Consider the following 18881-nt stretch of genomic DNA (forward strand, 5'->3'; position numbering starts at 1 on the left):
CATTTCTCCTTGACTAGTATACAAACATATTTCCTTTGTGAATAATAAACTCTCTTCCCAATTCTTTTTCCATCTGATCAAGAACAAAAAGGGAATGTTACCTGTAGAATCACTCCTCACAAACGAATGGCAGTGCTGGTTCCCCTACCACCAGCATACATGCACACAAGAAAGAAACACCTACCTAACTTCCAAATGACCACACTAGCAAGTATCGTCAATGCAACTACCAGGAAAGAGGGTTATTTGGAAACCAATTACCAAAGTGAAAAAAAAAAAAAAAAATCTAAGAATAATATTGACATATTAAAAAAAAAAAAGCACATCCCCACACACCGTTCCAAGATAGGGCAGCCAATTATCCAAATACACTGGATATAGACTATGCTTCTCTGTCCTCACCCTTCAAATAGGAGCCTGGGTTATCTGATTATGATGAGTAAATTTAATAACCTGAGATGCAGCTACCATTTCACTGTCAATTATATCTATATCACATATTTCAAGACTAGAAGGGACCATTGTGATCATCTAGTCTGTTCACCTCTATAACACAGGCCTTCACCAACATAATTCCTATAAGCATATATTTTAGAAAAGCATCCATTCTTGATTTAAAAATTGCCAGTGAAGGAGAATCTACCACAACACTCGGCAAATTGTCCCAATAGTTAATTACCTTCATTGTTAAAAATTTACACCTTATCCAGTCAGAATTTATCTAGCTTCAACTTTCAGCCATTGGCTTGTTTTATACCTTTCTCTGCAAGACTGAAGAGCCAATATTATCAAATATTAGTTCCCCAGGTAGATACTTTTAGGTAACCAAGTCACCCCTTAACCTTCTCTTTGATAAAGAGATTGAGCTCCTTACTATAAGGCATGTTTTCTAACCCTTTAGTTAACCTCATGGCTCTTCTCCAACTTACCAACATCATTTTTGAATTGTGGACACAAGAACTGGACACATTATTCAAGCAGTGGTCACACTAGTGCAAAATACAGAGATAAAATAACCTCTCTACTCCTACTCAACAGTCACCTGTTTACGCATCCAAAAACTGCATTAGCTCTTTTGGTCACATGTCACAAAAGACAAGGAGAAGAAAAAGAGACTCCGACTTTAAGATCAGTCTGACCTCCTGCAATGGCTTCCTCACATACTTTATTTCAGTTTGACTTTGTTCTAATCATATTCGAGAATAAAAATGGCAACCATTCATGTTCTTTCAGTGTTAAGGAAAATGTGCATTGTAGTGCCAGAAGCATCTCTCTTTTGCTAGAATATAGGATAGTGAAGAGGAAAATTAATCTGGAGTACTGGGATGAACTCCATTTCAAAGAGCATTTTAAGTTTTGAGGATGAAATGTCTTCCATTTTGTCACAACTATTTGGAAAATGAGGTAGCTTTTCCAAATAATAATGAATTAATAGAAACATAAATTATCTTGTATCTGGGTCTTATGGCGATTTTCTAAATCAAGTATTCCTGACTCCATTGTGAACACTTTTCTGTATTATTGCCTTTCAGTCTTGTGTCCATGATTTGAATGGCCTAACCATAATAATTTTAGCTTTTGTTCAAACCCATTTGAGTGCACTAAGCTGACTGTGACACTTAAAGGATTCCTCCCACCACGCCCCCAAATTCTTACCAAGTGACTCAATTCTTCATAGCGGGCATTGAAAGCCTCCAATTTTTCACTGATGATGTCATCAAGAATCCCTCCATCAATCAACGTCTGACCAAGCTCCCGAATCTGGGTTCGATTATCAGCTGGATGACGCAGGACAGATTCCAGGGACTAAACAATGGAGAAAAACAATTGTTAGGATGCAGAATTCTGCTTTGTTTTTAGAATTCAAATTTTGATTGTATGCACAGCACTTTTTATACTCCAAATGTCCTCTAACAGAATGAGTTAGGTACTGCTAGTGCAGTGACTGTAGAGGGCAAGTTCAACAATCATTTTTTCAACAGGTAAGTCACAGCACTTATTTTCTATTCACAACTATTCCAAAATGAAGGCTACTGGGAAGACTTAGCAATTTATAGGGGGCAGAAAATAACATGCAACTGTATTTCTAAATGATACAAAGTACAATAAAATTACCAGGAAGGCTAAAGTTTTTCTTTTCACTGGTTATCTTTACAATTATCTATACTGTAGATTTAAATAAATGATATATTCATTTGACATGGGAAATGAAAAGTTCAAAATAAATTTTTGTCTTCAACTGAGGTTTATTTAGACATTTCTTAACAGAGCTATATGAAAAGTCACCAACCCAATAGGATGACTAATACCTCAAGAGCTTCATTGACAGCATTCAATTTATCAGGCAGATTTTCTGTGCTTTGTACCCTTTCCTCCAAAGAGTTTAGCCAAGCGGTTTCCAGGTCCAGATACTGAAGCAGCTCAACCCAACAGGACCATACCTCCTAAAGGTAATAGAAAAACTGAAATTAGCCTGAAGAGCATTTATTCAGATGCCTATGAGTGTTCTAAGTGTGAACAGATTTGCTTACGACACTTAGAACAATGAGCACTATTATTCATAAATGCAACAAAATTCAGACACACATTACAGGTTCTGTAGGTTAGGTTCTGGAGTTGGATTTTTTTTTTTTTAATTGGCTCCTGGACACACAAGAATATTTAAAAAAAAAAAAGTGTTTCATAATGTAAAGAATCTAGATATCTGCAAATCACGTAATGCAACATATGAAATTTACCTGCAGAATTACTATATACACTCAGATTATCACACCATACAACTCATCTTTCCTTTGTAAAAATGACCACATTTACGCCTATCCCACACAAACCTATACTTATTTCAGTTTTATTATTAGAGTTACATGAAAAAGGATAAATAATAGTGTTGGTCTGGAGATTCTTTTTGCCATTTTGGAAACAGTGGCGATAGATAACAGAGCTGTGTGACAGCACTCCTTGGCTAGAGAAATTTTTATTGTAATACAATCTGTGGGCCTAGTTACTGGACCGAGTATAAAAGCAAAACTAGGTGGTTCCGTGTGGATTCCAGTAACCTACCCCTGAAGAAAAAAAGCGACAGCAAACTCTCTGTACACAAAGGATATTGGATTTAATGATGAAACCTCACATTTTAAGTGTCCATCACCATCTTTTTCTTATGCCTTTTTCCTGAGTTTTATTAATTTGAGAGCTATGAATCATACCTCTAAAGTGTGGCATTTCCCCCGGATCCGATTACACAGTAGTTGGTAGTTCTCTAACACAACGTTAAGTTCGGATGTCAAGTGCTGACCACCAGATGGCACTTTTGCAGCTAACACCTTGATATTGTCTTTCAAAATCTTCACGCGCACTTCTTTCTGCAACACATCCTCTTTCGCTCTCTAGTCAAAAAGATGTATTACTTGATCAGCCTCTGTTTAACTCAGTGTTCCCCACTAATAGTTAACATAAAACAAACCAAAACAATTTAATCTGATAACTAACCATTAAACATTAGAATAATTATAGGCTTAAAAGGCTCATCCTTATATTGCTATGCTTACATATGAATGGACCAAATTCTGACTTGTACACATTTTGACTGAAGGCCATGCATCTGTGTGTTTGTGCATATTTTACATACACACACCGATGATAAACAAATACACACAGAATGGTCTATTGAGAGAGTAGGGAGCTTCCTAAGACTTCTGAGCAGTGGAAGATTAGGACATATGCTGTTGATATGTGGATCTGAATCTTGGCTGGCAGAACTTAATTCCAACAGAACTTAGACCCCAAAAGACCCATGGGCAATAAGGGATATGAGAGAGAAGCACAAAGTGAAGTCAGTGGAGATACAGATGGGAAATGGATTGTTGGCCCAAGCTATCTTATATTACGTCTTGTGCTGAATTTATCACACTGCAATATTATGCATCAGAAGACACCACATAATGCAAGCAGAGTAGCATGCTAAATAGAAGTTAAGTGGCAGCAAAGGGCAGCACACACATCAAGCCAAGGACTGAGGCAGTTTGGTCCATAAGAGAATGACAACATGAAGTGACAGCCTCCTTACCAGAAAAGATATTATCCCGCTGGGTCAGAAAAGGTAGAGATAGGTTAGATACTACAAAAATATGCTGCCCTTGGAGTCCTTTTCTCATCTTTCTCTGTAGGCCCTCACCTCCCCAGTTTGGACTATATGCACATGGTTCTATTCATGAATTCTTTTAGGATGGGATTTTCAAAAGTGCTCATCATTGGTTTAATTCTTCTCCCACTGAAGGCAATGGGAGTTTTACTATCAATTTCAATGACAATGGAATTAGGCTTTTGAAAATCCTTGAAAAGATAGAGATTTCTTTTCCTTTCAAATATTAAATTCAATCCCAAAATAATACTTCATCTCTAACTAAACTCTTCTATTTTTGATAAAGGGTATCTGCTGAAACTATGGTTAACCATCTAGATTACTACAATGTCCTTATCACATTAAGTAGTATAGGGTATGAATCTGGACTAAACCGACACAGACTGCACTCAGATTTCTCAGATATTTATTCTACTGAAAAAGATGTGAGGAGGTCCTCTGGCCTGTGTTATTCAGGATGTCAGATTAGAAGATCATTATAGTCTCTCGTGGCCTTGACATCTATGAAAAGCCCTTGCTGAAAACTGCTTCACAAAGACCCCTTGAGAAGAGCAATTTACAACTCTGAATATAGATTTGTCAGTATAGTAGAAAGTAAAAGTAGACCCTATATTTAGTATTCCACTGGTTAACCTGGGTCTATAATTGTTTTAATCCAGACAAAAATGCTCTTGTCAGTTCTGTACCTTCACCAAAAAGATTAGATCATATAGCCATCTGTTGGCTCAATTATCTATATTCAACTAGGATAGATATTTTAAATTTGGGACTACAGGCCTGAAAGTTGAAAGGAGCAGGGACAGGGCTGCTTTTAGAACGATTAAAGTCACAAATTTGTCTTGGTTCCAAAATACAAAGCAAATTTGTTTCAATTTTTTTCCCCCACATGGAGACACTATATTTATTCAAGGACATATAGGACTTTGACCCAATTGCTGTAAGCGGATGGATCAGTTTCTAGAATTGCTAATTTACTAAGTATAATACCATATTTTCTCCCCCCGCCCCCCTCAATTTTCGGCTCCCGCAATAAATTTTTATTGTTCTCACTTTTCACATCTTTCCTTCTCCCCACCCCTACCCCAAACCCACTTTCCTACAGACACCAACCCTGCTTGTCGGTCAGGGTGGGTAGCCTTTTGTTATGGAACTCTTGCTGCTCTTTGCCCAATGAGAAAATCTGCTTATTCAGTCTGTGCTTTAAAAATTAAAATTCCATAAAGTGTAGTTGAAGAATAGCACTAATCTTATCATGAGCAGGACTCCCTTCCATGTAAGTAATCATCATATCAAACTCAAGGTAAGCCCCCAGAAAAAAAGTGTTAAGTGTTGTGTTTTATTTGTTTGTGCATAACCAGGTCTTTGTAATGATCTAGTATTTCTGACCTTCATTTCCTCTACAGCATTCTCTAGTTCTTCTGGAGATTTGTACTCAAAATCTCTCTCCAAGTACTCCTCTTCAGCCTGCGTCATCCATTCTTGCATCTCTGCCAAATCCTTCTTCAAGTTTACAGTTTTTTCCTGACTTTCAGACAACCGATTTTTCTGACTAACAATCTAGAAATGCCAACAAGAAAAGTTAAGGTGGTTTCACTATTTGAAGTTGCTCACATCATTTGAAAAGCATTTTAACATAGGCTCAAAGTCAAGTGCAGCTAATTAAATGCCCTCAACCAAAACATTTTTTACAGTTCTCTTTTTAGATAAAAAGATTCAGAATGAATAAAATGAAACACATGAGCTGGTAAAAGAATTATTCTTGATCAGTCATCTTTTCTTTTGCTTTACCATTGTATCAACAACTTTTTGAAATTATAAACATTTAAAAATTAGAAACAGACATTTACCTCAAAAAGTACAGTGCCAAAGTAAAGCATTGATTCCTTGAACAAGCTCATCATACCATTTTTTCCTAACAAGCTATAATATCTTAAAACTACAAATTTCCTTTTTAAACAGATTTTATAAATGGGATGTTACATCTAAAGGCTTGACTATTCTATTGTTACACTACTACCCATCTAGCCCATTAATACCCATAGAGTGAAAAAGCAATTAACTATTAACAGTACCAGATAAGATAAAACAAATAAGTAGTAATGCTATCAGTTACTGACCTGTTTGCTCAGTTTCTCCCATTGTGCCTGGCAGTCTAATAGCCTAGATTTTATCCAGGTATCAACTTCTACAACAGGCTGGCTTCTTAAAGTGGACTCTACTTCTTTCATCTCTTTCAAAGACAGCTCAGTCTTTTCCATTTCATTAACAAACATCTGAACATGTATCAGAAAAAGAACATGTTAATCTCTATTATGGGAGTACACTACTTATGCGTTCATTTTTGTAAGACATCTGTGTGATATGCATTCTTGTCACTTTAATTTTCCCAAATACATTTGTATTAAGGCAACGAGACACCAAAATGATATATGGATAGGATTGATATTTAGTCAGCAGAGTGTGTACCAAATTAATGTGGCTAAGGCATAATATACACAACATAACTATAGCACACCTGACTCAGTCATTACATCATTCAAATTAATATTCCAAAAATGTCAAATGCCTATATTATCCCCTTGGAATGCCATGGGTTTGAAGAGGATGCACAAGTCTTTTGGACATTTCTAAATTTCCAGCAACCAGGGAAAGACAACAACAAACTGACTACATTTCAGGGTTTATTCACATGCTCTCAGCCAAAATTCATAACCATTGGGGGATAACACTACAAGCCACTGATTGGGAAGAAAGGATGAGTAATTTCAGAACTGGGGAGTTGGGAGATTTGAATGTGATTCTTGACTCTGCACAGGACTTCCTTTATTACCAAGGAAAGTAACTTTTTCCTCTGTCCCAGTTCCCTCATCCATAAAATGTAGGAAACACTTACCTATCTATCATGGCAGTTGTGAAGCTAAATTATACTAGAAATTTGTAAGCATGCTAGGAGGTTTGGAAGAAGCTCTCTGAACTGCAATGTATTATTAGGGTCAAATGGATTGAAGGGCTAATTGAAAAATACTACCTGGACAAAAAAAGATGAAGACAAAGGGAAAGAATTTTTTGGCATGCTTTACTGTATGTGTCACACACTCCGTTTAATAATAGCAGCAAAATAATAAAGATGAGAAAAACCACTATTGCAGAAGATTCCTTATATCAGCAGAACTCACTGTGCATTGGTCAAGCTGTCTTTGAAGCCCTTCAGAATCTTCTTGGATAGCCTGTTCTTTCATTAAGAAGTCCTTCACACCATCCATCCACTTCTGAATGATTTTTGAATCAGCCTGAATTGAACACAGTAACTCCATAATGAACAGCCAGTAACTACAGCATTTCAACAGTTATCAGTAACAAGGGAGGACAATTTTAAAAGCTGCTAGCATGGCTTCAATTTCTGTTCTGTTTGAGAGATTTGTTTCTCACCCTCAGACTTATATGAATGATTGTAAAGTATTACATGCAAGTAACAGAACTTCTAAATACAGACTGCACTGTTCCTGGCCACTAAACAGGTGCACGGAGGAAGGGGGTGAGTATAGGGTTAAGGAGTTTCTGCCCAAACCCTACTGTATGGCCTCTGTGAAGACCAGGCACAACTATAGGCCACTTTTTAGACAGGAGTGCAGGGACTGCCCCCACCATATTCCCCAGGAATGCACATATATCCCAAGGAGGTAGAATCACGAATCCTTTCCCACCCCATTGCACTGCACTGACACAGGTAGGAAGGGTGCACATTCTCTCTTTACAAGGTGCAGTAGCAAGGATGCTTCTCCTCCATGCCTGCTGGGGACCACTGGGAGGCATTTTGCCTTTCTGAGGAACACAAATGTGTAGAAAATGCCATACTTGATCACAAAAATGATCCACTAAATCCAATAGCCTCTCTCTGACAGTGGCCGTTACCAGACATAGGGAAGTCTCTTTTAACTCTTATCAGTTAGCTTATGCCCTGAAGAATGAAGATTTGTATCCCGGCTAACAAAAAAGTTTCATGCTGTCTAACGTAATTGTGGATGTGCAATATTGTTATTTAAGCCTAATATTTTAAAACCCCTGCTATACTCTCTGCTTCAATTATATGTGGGATAAAGAGGTTCTTGGGTTAGCTACACTTTGCAGGAAAGAAGTATTCATTTTCTCATTCTTCAATTTGTTGTCCTTCAGTTTCACTTTATGCTGATGCATCCATCCCAATACAGAGCCGTGCCTTAAAAGCTACAATTGAGCCTTATAAAGTATATATTCCATACTGCATTCCAAAGCTGAAGAAACATATACCTTACTTCACTGGAACCTTGTAACAATAATACTCTCAGGATCCAAATATTACACTGCCAATTTATAAAAAAATCTCTGCACTGGAAGCCCATTAAAGCACTGCAGTACTTATTTTTGTCCCAAATCCACTATTGGAAAGATTTACGGTTATATTCTTTACATTGTTTTGTTCCTCCTCCAGCTTTTGGAATTTTCTGCAGCTGACTTAAAAACTGATTTCACAAACCAGTCTAAACGACCATAGGAAGCTCCAACAGTGAAACAACAGTTCAGTATGAAATATGTATTCACTGAGACTAAGATTTGACAATTTACTTAAGCACGTGCTTAACTTTAAGCACATAACTAGTCAAACCAAATGCAATTGGATTATTCACATGCTTTAGACTTAGGTATGTGCTTAAGTACCTTGCTTTCGGATGTTCTTATTCGAAAAAAACAGTACATTAAGACTGTTTGCAGTGTTGTTGTAGACATGTTGGTCCCAGAACATAGCAATACAGTGGGTGAGGTAGTGTCTTTGACTGGACCAATTCCTGTCAGTGAGAGAGCCAGTCTTCTGAGCTTAAGCAGAGCTCTTCTTCAGATCTTGGAAATGTGACGCTGAGTACCTCTCTTACACCTGACAGGAAGCTCTGCATGGGCTCAAAGGCTTGTTTCTCACCAACAGCAGTTGGTCCAATAGGAGATATTACTTCACCTACCCTTGTGTCTCAGACAGTTGAGATGAAATTTAATTAAGATGAAACCCCATACTCTGGGTCCCTAAACCTCTGACTGCAGATGCTGCAACTGGATGATAGGGGATGGATCACTTGATAATTGCCCTGTTCTGTTCATTCCCTCTGAAGCATCTGGCACTGACCACTGTTGGAAGACAGGATACTGGGCTAGATGGACCATTGGTCTGACCCAGTATGGATCTTATGTTCTAGGTTTAATGAAGTAAATACTTACACATCATGCAGAGAGAGAGAGAGAGAGAGAGAAAATGAGTCAGTCAAATGCATAAGGCAAGGGGTGTGTTTTTTTAAATTATACCCTAAATTTGGTATGAGCAATTTCATCCCAACTGGAAACAAAGATTAAATGTACTGAATATCAACATGAGTCCCTATAAGAAGCATGTGCAATATTTCTTTGCCGTAGGTTAAAGAAAAATGAAAACAAGAGTATGCAAACAAGAGAACCAAATATTACAATATGGTGGAGATATGATAATCTAGAAAAGAATTTGAGGGGGGAAGATACTTATCAGCATTCCTTTTAAAACAACTCATGGGACTCATGGTATGATCTGGCCCCAAGTTTTAATATATGTTGTATTTAAATACAACATATATTAAAATACAACATATATTAAAACTTGGGGCCAGATCATACCACTAATGCTCTCACATGTGGGGTGGTCCTCTCAATGCAGATATGAAGCATTCTGCACAAAACAGGAGCTCACGCACTTATTTGGCACTGCCCCCACCCCTGCCGAGGGCCTCTCTACTGTCCACTTTCCATGTGGAGAAAAGGAGTGGAGATGGTGAAGGCCAGGGAGACGTATATCGTAAGACCCTTAGAAGCCCCTTCAGAACTCTACCTAAAAAAATAGGACAAACTTGTCTGTATTCTTTCTCCCCAGTGAGTCCCTGCAAGGAGGAACCCAGGGACAGCTGCAACCATAGAGCAGGAGAGATCCCTGGCCATTCTTTTCCATTACTAGCTGTGCTGCCTGGGAGATATAAGAGGCCAGAGCCACTGCAGGAAGCTGAGGAGATCTGTCAGATTTTGGTGCCTTCATGACAGGGAGGCAAACCCTGCCATGCATGGACAAGACGCTGAGGAGGAATCCTTCTGGATATTTCCACACAACACTCCTTCCCACGGCTATCAATCCAGAGGATGTGCAAGTGTGATGGTCTCTTTACTATTGGGCAAATGATCCCACTCTATTTTCCACAATATTTTCAACTAAAATTTGTAAAGCTGTACACCATTTAACAAAGCTGAATAAAATGAATAAGTTTCCTCTCTCATTTCCCAAAGTGAAATCTAAAACCACATTTTAGTCCATGTGCCACTGATGACACACAGAATTCGCTTCCCATAATTAAGGGGACATTCCATGGTCCCTTGTATCACAGTCTGGGAGTCAGGATTTCTATAAGTGGCTCTGCCACTGACCTACTGTAAGACCTTTGATAAGTCACTTCACTCTCTTTGTCTCTGTTGCCTATATGTAAAATGTGGATAATGATATTTGGCAGGTGTAGATCTCAGAACTAAGTGTTCATATTACTGCAAAATGTACATTTAAAAACATGAGAAAATTGATTAAAAGCAAAACAAAAATCCTTACATAAATGCAAACTAACTTCCTATGTGTGATCACATCTTCATCAGGGATCTCACTTGCTTCAACTCATGTTGCTTCCCATGACTCTTGCCTACCCACTCATCTATCTGTTTTACTAAGTCTGGGTATGGTTGTAAAATGCAATCAACCCATCCAGTTTGGTATCATGTCTCCAACAGTAGCCAGCAGCCGCTGAGCAGTATAGAATATCTATGCAAATACAACTAGTTTACAGATTAGATCCTCCCTCTGCCTGCAATGCAAACTGATCTGCCCAGTCCTAACCACAAAGTTTTTGTTTCAATCTTCATGTTCAAACTATGATGGTTTTTAAACTACAGCATCCCAGGATATCACCACCAATGTATGTACTAACAAAGCTCCTCAAAGGATATAGGAAGCTACAAATATGCAGCTTTATGTAGGTTTGTTCGTTTATTGATAGCTTTACAAAGCATTCAAGAAATGCTGGGAAAAACTATTGGAAAAAATGTGGGTGTATTAAAAAACACCCACATTTAAGCCCTTTGAAGTATGTCTCCTCAGGCACCACCACTGCAAATTTCAGAATACTTCAGTACGGTCTCCTCCTGCAGGTTTCTTAAGCTTTTCCCCGCCCCTAAAACTATGTACTGGTACCTAGTTCCCCATTGGGGAAAAAAATTCTGTTCTTAGATCTGCACAGCAGAACTCAACTTCAGCATTCTGTTTTCCCTGTGTCTCCAGAACTCCTATTGACATCAGTGGAATATCAGTAGCCTTGACATTAATGGGTGACCCAAACACACACAGGGAGAGCAGTACACTAACATTGAGTACTACTGTGAAGATCAGAAAGGAGAATTTTGCCCTCAGCTTGTAGCTGTATCACATCACTGAGATAAAGCTGATACAATAACGGAGTACACTATCTTGTTCTCTCGCTCTCATGTATATGCAAAGGGAGCATTTCCATTTTCAGGGCCCAATCCTGCACAGGATAAGCATGTTTAAGTGGGTGAACATGGGGATTATTCAAATGACTGCAGTAGATGCTGAATTTGATGTGCAACTAGTTACAAGAAAGATATTGCAATTACAAGAAATTAGAGAGAGTTCTGGAAAGAACTGCAAAACTGAATGAGCTGAGGCAATATTTAAAAAGTTAAGGATATATATAGCTCAGCAAAGTGAGAACTAAGAGGGAACCATTGTAAGTCTACTAGTATTTGAACGATGTGAACACATGGAAGAAGAGGAGTTATTTAGCATGATGAAGGACAATATAACTAGGAAGAATGGGGTGAGATTAAGAAAGGACAATTATAGGCTTAATATCAAGATAAACTTCTTAAAAGAATAACCACCAAAAGGTTTTGGTTGAAATTCCATCACTTGGCACGTTTAAAACTAGCCTGGGGGAAATCCTGGTAAATTTACCACAGGGAATAATCCTGCCCAGGTAGAGAGAATGAGTAGATGACTTAAAGGGTCATTTCCAGCTCTAGACTCTAACACAGACTTGCTCACCTTAGGCCTTATCCAACTCACTGAAATCAATGGAAAAGATTGCCATTGACTTCAACAAAAGTAGGATAAGACCACCCCCTGAGCTCAGACCTTCCCTACTTTTTAAGATCCCTCAGATCGGTGCCATGAAAGTAGCAAAAAAGTGAGAGTTTTGATGAACCAGAGTGAACATATCTTGGGAGAAATGGATTTCCACCTGATCCTGGGCTGCATAAATAATTAAGCAGCAACTATTTTTTAAACAAACCAGGTATTTCTGATCAAGTATATAGACAGCTCCTACTCATCTCGGTACTACAGGTAACAGGACCTACAGTAATAAATAGAAAGCAGCAGATATCTTCTTTCTAAGAACTCCCTTCACTTCCCTGTGGATTCTATTTACAAGTTTATTAATTAGGGCCATATTTCAGTGATTGTCATACCAATACTACGCCTACTCTCCAATACCCAGAGAGCTTGCCCTGCCAGTTACTCAGCAGTAAAGTGGAAGACAGCCCCAGATCTAGGACTAATAATTAGTAAATACCTAGCAAAATACTCACACGAGCATGTGGGTGTATGCTCCGTCCCTGCAGAGAAGTGGAGCTAGATTTAGCACCACAAGTATGTTTTTCCAAGCTTATGGTAGCAAATAGCAACCATTTTTTTCATTTACCAATCTTAATCAGCTTGTCCAGCTTTTAACTAAAACTCTGCAAGCGAGGCCTATGTTACTTAGCTATATTAACAGCCTCAACTTAGACAAATGTAGGTCTCCACTTGACGAGTTCTTAGTATCAGGGTTGGCCACCACCCAAGCGCCCCCTTGTGCCCCAGAGGTGGCTTTGCAGTACTCCGCTCCTGTAGTCTCCTTCACATGGGTCCTCAAAATCAAGACAGTCCAAAGGAAATTAAAACATTCCTAGCCTGAGGTCCATTTTATTCAGTCAGTCATCAGGTATACAAGGGTCCTCCAGGCCCCAACCCCAGTTTAGCATCTCTCTCCCCTCCATTACAGGGCTAACAACTCCTTTTTCCCAGAGCTGGGCACAGTTCAACGTCTCTGCAAGAGTCAAATCTTTCTCGCTATGGCAAGCTAGCTCCTCTGACTGGTGTTTCCTGAGCATTCTCCAGCTAACTGCAGCCATCTGCTGCCATTTATAGGGAATTTCCTGATCCCGCTACGGTGAAGCTCATCCTGTAATCAGCGCCGATTTAGCCAGAGGCTCAGCAGCCCATGGAACAAACCACCCCGTTACATCCTTGCCCGGATCAAAATTTATTTTTATGCCTGTATGTGTTCTCCAAGTAAAATGTACATTCTACCCCCAGCCCCCACCCCAAAAGTAGTGGAATCAGAAGAGGAAAGGTTTTTTTTGTTTTGTTTTGTTTTTTTAAGTTAAAAACAATTCTATCAGATGATCAAAAAGTAAATCAGAGATTTTAAAATGGAGAGACTCATGAAAACACTACACTATACTTCAGCATTCCCTGTGATAAGATTTTTATATTCTACTTAAATCTGTGGCCAATACATATTTAATGTTAAAGTCAAACATCAGCTGGATTCATGCTTGCACAGGGAGAAGAAAACGGACTCTTAATAGGTATGTAAACTGATATAAACCCAAATATTTCACTTTACCTCAAATATTCTCAGTTTAGAGACAATTTCCTCCAGTAGGTGAACATCTTTAGAAAACTTGTCCCATTGCTCCTGTACACACTTGAACTCTTGCTTGTAGATCTTTGCTATATCAGAGGAAGCATGTTTTTCCAAAGCTTTTGTTTCTGCTGCAAGTTTATCTAGTATAGGTTTCTGGTCTTCTATTGTTTCACAAACAGTCTGCAAGGAGAAAACAGGAAAAAAATGTACATATGGGTAGTACTTTTAGGGTTACCATATTTCAAGTTCCCAAATAGAGGACACTGCCAGAAGGGGAGGGTTGTGGGGGGAAAAAGGGGTACAGCAGCCGCCAGTCTCTGGCCACCCAGCTCTGAAGGCCGCACCATTGCCAGCAACAGTGGCAGAAGTAAGGGTGGTAGTACCAAATCATGGACACTTGGTCATATTTCAAAAATCAGCCCAGATGGAGACTGGAAAACCAAAAAAGATGTCATGTCCAGGAAAACCCAGACCTATGGTAACCCTAAATACTGTGATATATACAGTATGTGCATACATGCAAATAGTCTACATTAAGACATTTGAGTCAAAAGAGGCAGAAAATGGAGCTAAGCTCTCCCTTCATCTTCAGTGTTCCATATATATCGCATGTATCACATAAATCAAAGTACGTTACAGTAAGCCCAATGGAAGTAATGGCTACCTTGGCTCTTAGTGCTGCTATACTAGCTGTAATATAGGAAGATTATAGTAATAACAATAGACATCATGCATTTTTAAAGTTCTAAAGAGTCACAGGATAGGCCAAATACCTAATTTTCAAATATTAATGACAAAGAAAAACCTCACATCCTTTGAGACAGAAATCTAAAATAAAGAACCAAGATCACCACAGTTTTACTTAAATCAATCATTTTTGTTAGTGTTCTGAAGTTTGGTTTTTTTAAAGAACCTCACAAAAATACGAATATTTGCACCCATTGCTAACTTGTGATTATCTGTCTGATTACACGTACTATAATGGGGAAGTTTTCTCCTCTATGAATATTTTAACATTTTCAAATTCACCATGTAGTTAGTGAAAAGAGACACAGGAAACTTATTTTGTGCTTCCTCTTATGACTGGGACTTGCTTATCAGTATGTACAAACTGCAAAGTGTCCATCTGATAAGTCTTTTTTCAGGCTGTTTCTGGAAAAAAGATACACTTTCAGTAAAGAAGGTCACTGAGTGGTATAATGATGCCTAACTCAATCCTAACGCAAGGTCTATGCTACAGGCACTTATGGCTCTTTGTAAGTGTGAGGGAAGAGAGCAGACAGACTCGGGTTCCTCCTACTCAACATCATTCTGAGATCTTTGTTGCCCTCCACTATAAAACTCTCATGTCTCTCATTCTTATACTATCATACATCTGCACAGTATGTCTCTTCGGGTCAATTAGTCACAGAGGTGGAGTGGAATTCTTACACAGAAGTCCAGTTAGACAGATCCCCAGAGACTTAAAAAATGTCACGTTCATGATTTCCAACAGCTCAAGTACTAAAGGCTTCTGCCAACTTTAAATTACACAGCAGCAGTATCAGAAGAGCAAGCTATAGAATTCCTGCCATATAGTAATCGGCTGTCTATAAAGTAAAGCACGGATATCCTCACTTACTAGGACTTTAACACCCAAAACTAACCCCCGCTCAAATAAAATAAACCCAAAAAAAGGAAAAAAATTGACCAGTAATTAGTCTTCAGCAGAGTTCCTCCAGCTTCATCCCCGCACTCCTACACTAATGCATAGAAAAAGGTTTCTCCATTACACAGCGTGGTTACAAAAAGGGGTGAGGAGGAGAGAACAGTTAATTTATGGGGACTTTTTTTTAAAAATTAACGATTTGGAGATGTGTGTATATATTTAACTACACCTCTACCCCGATAGAACGCTGTCCTCGGAAGCTAAAAAAAAATCTTACCGTGTTACAGGTGAAACCACGTTATATCAAACTTGCTTTGATCCGCCATAATGCGCAGCCCCGCCCTCCTGAAGCACTGCTTTACCGCGTTCTATCCGAATTCGTGTTATATCGGGTCACGTTATATTGGGGTAGAGGTATATTTGGAGGTATAGACAGACACACACACACACGAAGTGGGAAGTTCGTACATTTATATAACAGCTTTTGACAAAGATATCTACTTACTATTGCACGTATATAAAGTAAGTGAAGTCTCACTTCTCTCTAGCTACAGATGTTTTAAAGCAATTCTCTCCATGGTACCGAAGGGCCAGTACTCTTTGCTTCTGAAAAGCCGCCTGAAAGGCAGGTCTTTCAATAGCTCACAGCTATACTTTACGGTTTAGGATAAAAAAAAAGATACTTCCCTTACTCAACTGAAATTCCAAGGTGATGCAGGGAAAAAGTTTAAATTATCCCATTGGATTTGGCTAGGGTACACCAAGCACCTCTTGTCACAGATAATCTGGCTAAAACATTGGGATGTAGGATGGGAAAAAGCAGCTGCCAGCTGCATTAATGCTTCTTTGGGGTAAGTAAATTATCAAGACAGCTAAGTTTCTAGATGCAAAAGTGAAAATAAACTTACCTTTGTCTGCTGCAAGGCTCTCTCAACCTTACTCGGGTCACTCACAGCACTCATGATGGATTGTACTTTACTCTCCAATTCATTCAATGTATCCTTCAGTCTCTTCAAAGTGTCCAAGTAATCCGGGCTCGGCTGGCATTCTAGCTCTGTTTTTGATAAAAAGGTTGCTATTTTTAAAAGAGGGAGGAAATGGGCACACAGTGCTTTTATTTCTAAAAGGAATTAAGCTATATTTCATATATTTGAATGAATGCTAGAACACAAACTCCTGGAGCCATAATACTGATTATCGCGCTAGCAATACAGGCCAAAATATGCAAAGTGCTAGGACTTCATGGTGGTGGTAGTTTTTCTGTAGGTGTAGTTGTTGGTGTTTTTACATAATGAAATATCAGAGGGGTAGCTGTGTTAGTCTGTGTCCACAAAAACAATGAGGAGTCTGGTGGTACCTTAAAGACTAACAGATTTATTTGGGCATAAGCTTTTGTGGGTAAAAAACTCATTTCTTCAGATGCATGGAGACATAATGAAAAAAATTTACATAATGAAGAATCAGTAGGGAGGAGAAGGCCTCTTTCTTGCTGCTGTTTTTAATTATACGGCATCTTTAATATCTATAGCATACAGTAGAGCCTTGAAAGGATTATAGGTAACATTTCCAAAAATGCCTAAGTGACTCAAGAGTTGAAATCCCAGTTTCAAAAGTGACTTAGGCACTTAGCCGGTTAGGATGTGTTGTGGACTGTTTGCACATCTTCATTTGTTTTTAGGCTTGGCAGAATTCTTTTTTATATAATTTTGATGGATAATATCATTTATTTTAAGCAATTTTTTTTCATTTTTTATTGATTTAAATTTTCAGTTGTGGGAAATCAGGGGGCATCAGATAATTATTTAAAGGACAGTAGATGCTGAGATTCAAAAAGTAAAAGTTTTATAATGGTTAAAACATTATGTGGATAATTTATATATCAAAAATAAACAAAGTATATAGTCTTAAGTCAAACTCTAATAAGCTCTCAAAGTAGCATTTTTTAAATTTCCCTGTCTCGAAATTTCAATCATTAAAGGAAATATTTTTTCATCAGTTTGTGTGTGTGAGGTGAAATCAACGTTTATTAACATATACTGATAAAAAACTAATCCTTGCAAGCCTATTTATTTTTAAATTAGGTTTCCTGCTTCTGACTTCTTTGGAATCTCAAAGGATTTGTTTGGCACATTAGTTTGTGTGTTTCAGAAACTATCAACAAAATATTTAATTTAAAATCAGCACTGAACACGATGGTGGCTATCAAAATAGTACTGCAGTATGTGTATTCTCTGGCCTTGGATACATATGCAAATTCTTCACTGCCACCACCAAATATTAATCAAAAGGCTCACTTTCAACAATGGATTGTTAAAACTATCAGTGCTACTTCATACCATTTCTAATTGAATAATGAGTGAACACTTCTGGAGACAATTAGACCTATCCAGCAGCACCATTTCTCAAAGGAAGCCATATCGGTTTTAAGAGGAAAACTTTCATGGTATAGCAAGTAAGAGCACAGTTTTAATCAGTGAAACCTGCTGATAAGGAACTTGCAATGAAATTCCATCCCTATTTGAAATAAAATTCAAGTTGCAATTCTCAACAACATTCCTATGGAGCTGTACAAGCTTATAAACTCTGCAGACTCCCAGCACCAGTACTTCTCGCTGTTGTAGGAGCTTACAAATAGAAGGAACCTTCAGGATTTATAAGCACTTCAACTCATGTTAAATGACAAAAAATACACTATACTGCACTATATGCAATTTCCACTATATAAGAAAGTCTCAAACAAACAATAGGTTCTTTTATAAAAGTTTGGAGAGTACTTTGGGGGCAAATACCATGCGCTCCAATCTGCAGACAAACGACACTTTCAAAAACTATAGTCTACATTGAATATATTCTCTGACCCCTTTAATTAGGATGTGTTTACTAGGTAATAAATGGTTAAAATATATTGTCATTCATAAACAAACAAGCTTACTTCAAATGATTTTCTAGATATTAAAAAAAATCAAGCATATTCCAGTCACATCTTGGCATGATCTACTGCAATGCACATTACCCATATATCTGTTCATACGCACGTGAACTAAGTCATAACCATTAGAAAATAATTGTTCGTCATAATGAGCATGATAAAAACCTATAATTTAAGCATGATCCATGGGAAAGTTTTCTGCCAATGTCAGTTGAAGAGCTCGTTCCTTATGTGATGCATTAAATAGTTGCCCTAATAGCATAGCATTTTAATATTATTTTTATTGCACTGGAAAGACAGCTTTTCTCCTCCCCCAACTTCATCCAAACTCTTCGATGCATAAAACAAAAGACTATAGGGGTGAGGAAT

General features: G+C 38.1%; 1 protein-coding gene across 5 annotated transcripts in view; it reads right to left on the reverse strand.

Moving 5' to 3' along the window:
* UTRN (utrophin) overlaps positions 1 to 18881 on the reverse strand; it is a 565558-nt gene that overhangs the window by 380916 nt on the left and 165761 nt on the right. For all 5 annotated transcript variants that reach the window (XM_054021668.1, XM_054021666.1, XM_054021667.1 and 2 more), the window contains 8 exons: positions 16492 to 16637; positions 13915 to 14115; positions 7318 to 7431; positions 6259 to 6414; positions 5528 to 5698; positions 3207 to 3386; positions 2310 to 2444; positions 1657 to 1806 (listed from right to left, as the gene is read on the reverse strand). In XM_054021668.1, coding sequence (XP_053877643.1) covers positions 1657 to 1806; positions 2310 to 2444; positions 3207 to 3386; positions 5528 to 5698; positions 6259 to 6414; positions 7318 to 7431; positions 13915 to 14115; positions 16492 to 16637 — 1253 coding nt within the window. The remainder of the gene's footprint in view (positions 1 to 1656; positions 1807 to 2309; positions 2445 to 3206; positions 3387 to 5527; positions 5699 to 6258; positions 6415 to 7317; positions 7432 to 13914; positions 14116 to 16491; positions 16638 to 18881) is intronic.

This window comes from Malaclemys terrapin, chromosome 3 (assembly GCF_027887155.1).
Source record: "Malaclemys terrapin pileata isolate rMalTer1 chromosome 3, rMalTer1.hap1, whole genome shotgun sequence".
Lineage (NCBI taxonomy): Eukaryota > Metazoa > Chordata > Testudines > Emydidae > Malaclemys > Malaclemys terrapin.